This window comes from Pteropus vampyrus, unplaced genomic scaffold (genome assembly GCF_000151845.1).
Source record: "Pteropus vampyrus isolate Shadow unplaced genomic scaffold, Pvam_2.0 Scaffold253, whole genome shotgun sequence".
NCBI classification, from domain to species: domain Eukaryota; kingdom Metazoa; phylum Chordata; class Mammalia; order Chiroptera; family Pteropodidae; genus Pteropus; species Pteropus vampyrus.
Window position 1 is genome coordinate 932,564 of NW_011889034.1, and position 2,546 is coordinate 935,109.

Sequence of the window (2,546 nt, forward strand, 5' to 3'; positions counted from 1 at the left end):
CTTGAGCCTTTCAAACCCGGGCAGGCATTCCTGCGGATCTGATAGTGTCGCGAGCTCGTGTATCTTACCACTGCGAAGTCAGGGTGGAAAACACGTCTCTCTCAGATTCCTGGAACAGCTTCAGAAGTTCTGGGTCCCCAGATAAGTGCGCAAGAATGCGCAACTCAATCTGTGAAAAGTCTGTTAGATGGAGTCCTGCATCAGTCCAGGATCCACCGACAACGTCCCTCACTGTCGCTCCAGCCCACGCTCCAGCCCACCCTCGGACCTCCCTCCCCAGGGGGCGGCAGGTCAGCACCCCTCCCATCTGCCAGGGCCCTTGGGCCGCAGGGCCACTGGCCATCCTGGCGTCTGCCAGGCCAGGGCCCTGTTCTTCCTTCCGTGGGGCTGGCTGTGCCGCAGCGGTGGGCTGCGCGCGTGCACCCGTTCACTCTGCACGTGGGGATTTTAGAAAGGGCCTACTGTGTGCTGGGCCGTGTGCCTGGGATGTGTTGGCAAACAGAACAGACCTCGGCCCCTTTCCTTGTGAACTCTGGGAGGGGAATAATTTGAGGCTGTGTTAGCAGATAGGAAATGAACTGGGAGAGAGAGAGGAGGCGGCTCAGGAGGGGCTGAGGGGAGGGCGGTGCTGTTATAAGTGGGGTGATCAGCGAGCACCTCCTGAAGAGAGTGACATTTGAGTAAAGGCACAAAAGAAGCGAAGGAGGGAGCAAGATGGTGTCTGGGGACGAGGGTTTCATGCAGGGCCTGAGCTGGGCTGCTGGAGGACACCAGGTGGCCAGAGAGAGCCAGGGGTGACGAGGACAGACAGGGGAAAGGAGGGGACCGCGTGGGACCACGCGGGGGTACTGGGATCTAGATGTGGAGGCAGACCTGTCCTCGTTTACTGCGCTCAAGCAAGCTTTGCTTCACACAAACGGTTCCCTCAGGGTTCGTGTTAAAGACGAGTTTTGTGAGCGCCTTTGAACTATGCGACTCCTACCTATTTTAAGTGCCTGGGACGCCTACAGCGAGCTGCAGTGACGTGGCGCCCCCTACCCCAGCTTGCACGCACCTGCTGCTAGGAAGCTGTGGCCTTCGGAGGAGACGAACATGGTCCTCGGGGAGACGGTGAGGACTTCACGCTCCTTCCCTGAACCGTTATTGCAAGGGCGCTTGGTGAATTTGGCCATGATCGTGGCTATTCCTCATTTAAAGTTATGTTAACATCATTCTAAAGTCAAAGGCGTCTAGATTTGGGGTTTCTTTGAACATCTTCATTAACATAATTTAAAAATATCGTATTACTACCAAGAGCAAATCGATTTTCTGTTATAAAACTTTCTGCTCTATCTAGAATTCCAATGAAGAGAGAGCCGGATGCTGCCGCTAGAGTGTCTTCTGGTCAGAGCCACCTGGCCTGGAGGTGCCGGAGAACAGTGAGGTTAGGCAACAGGGAGCTAAGGGCCCCACCCCCAGGGTGCTGTAAAGGGCAGTCAGAGACCAGGCTGCTTACGGTCGCCTTCCAGGGGCTCGGTTAAGCCAGACTGTGTGTATTTAAAAGGGCTGCTCCTCAGGCCTCGCTGCCCTGGGACCTTCGGAGGCCGCTCCCAAAGCAAGGGGGGTGGGAGTTTGTGGGGAACCTACTGGGCTCGGCCTCATCGTTTTTCTTTTTCAGAAATGCAGCCATCAGTGTGACGGGCGACGTGGCTTAGGGAAACGAGAGGGCCGGGCGCTTTCACAGACCCTCCCAGGGGTTTTCAGACTTCGATACAGCCTGTCCTGCTGTTGCTTCTTTACGGGAGGTTGGCGAGGGGGGATGTTAGGAGGGACCGTCCTCTGTCTTAGTCTGTAAGCTGCTAAAGGGAGGTGCCTCATTGCCTGAGCTGCATTTTACTTTTCGGTGTGCATTTCAATCTTGCTCATGCAAACACAGAGGAGAACTTCAGGAAAGCAAAGCAGTTAGTGGCGTAGAAAAGCAATCTCAAAAAAACACTTATGGGTTTTTAAAAAATGTTACCCAAGACTTTAGCAAAATAGAAAGAAATGTGTTACCTTTAAAATTCTGAGGTTTAGTGATCTGAATGGGGTGCTTGGAGATACCTTGGATATTCTGTCAATAATAAAAGGAGAATAGCTTTAGCTGGAATATCTACTCTTAAATTAATTTGTACATTTAAGGGTATTTAAAATATGTCACATTTTATTAAACATTAACAAAATAGCTAATGCCAATGTATTATGCATAAGAATATTAATAATTAATACAACAAACACTGAAACATAATTTTGGTTGGGCGTGCCATGAAGTATAATCAGTGGATATGAGAACGATTCTGACTCCAGCCTACGACCCTTATCATAATCATACACATTAATTCTTTGGCTAGAAGCCTAACTTATAAATTTAATTAACTTAAAAATTCCTATATATATTCCTATGCTAAATATAGATGTCTGTGAAATTCGTATATTGCATTTTCCTTTAAAATCGCATCTGAAGACGAGAGCTCTGGCCCCTCTGTTCTGATCGCCCCTCCCCATGGCTCTTGGGACTTGGTCCCAGC

The 2,546-nt window shown here is 50.4% G+C and overlaps 1 protein-coding gene across 1 annotated transcript in view; it reads right to left on the reverse strand.

Annotated features, from left to right (window-relative positions):
* Nucleotides 1-2,546, reverse strand: part of POLN (DNA polymerase nu) — a 93,364-nt gene that overhangs the window by 32,809 nt on the left and 58,009 nt on the right. The window contains exons 15-17 of the mRNA XM_023520235.1: nucleotides 2,035-2,092; nucleotides 1,055-1,132; nucleotides 69-180 (exon numbers count right to left, since the gene is read on the reverse strand). Coding sequence (XP_023376003.1) covers nucleotides 69-180; nucleotides 1,055-1,132; nucleotides 2,035-2,092 — 248 coding nt within the window. The remainder of the gene's footprint in view (nucleotides 1-68; nucleotides 181-1,054; nucleotides 1,133-2,034; nucleotides 2,093-2,546) is intronic.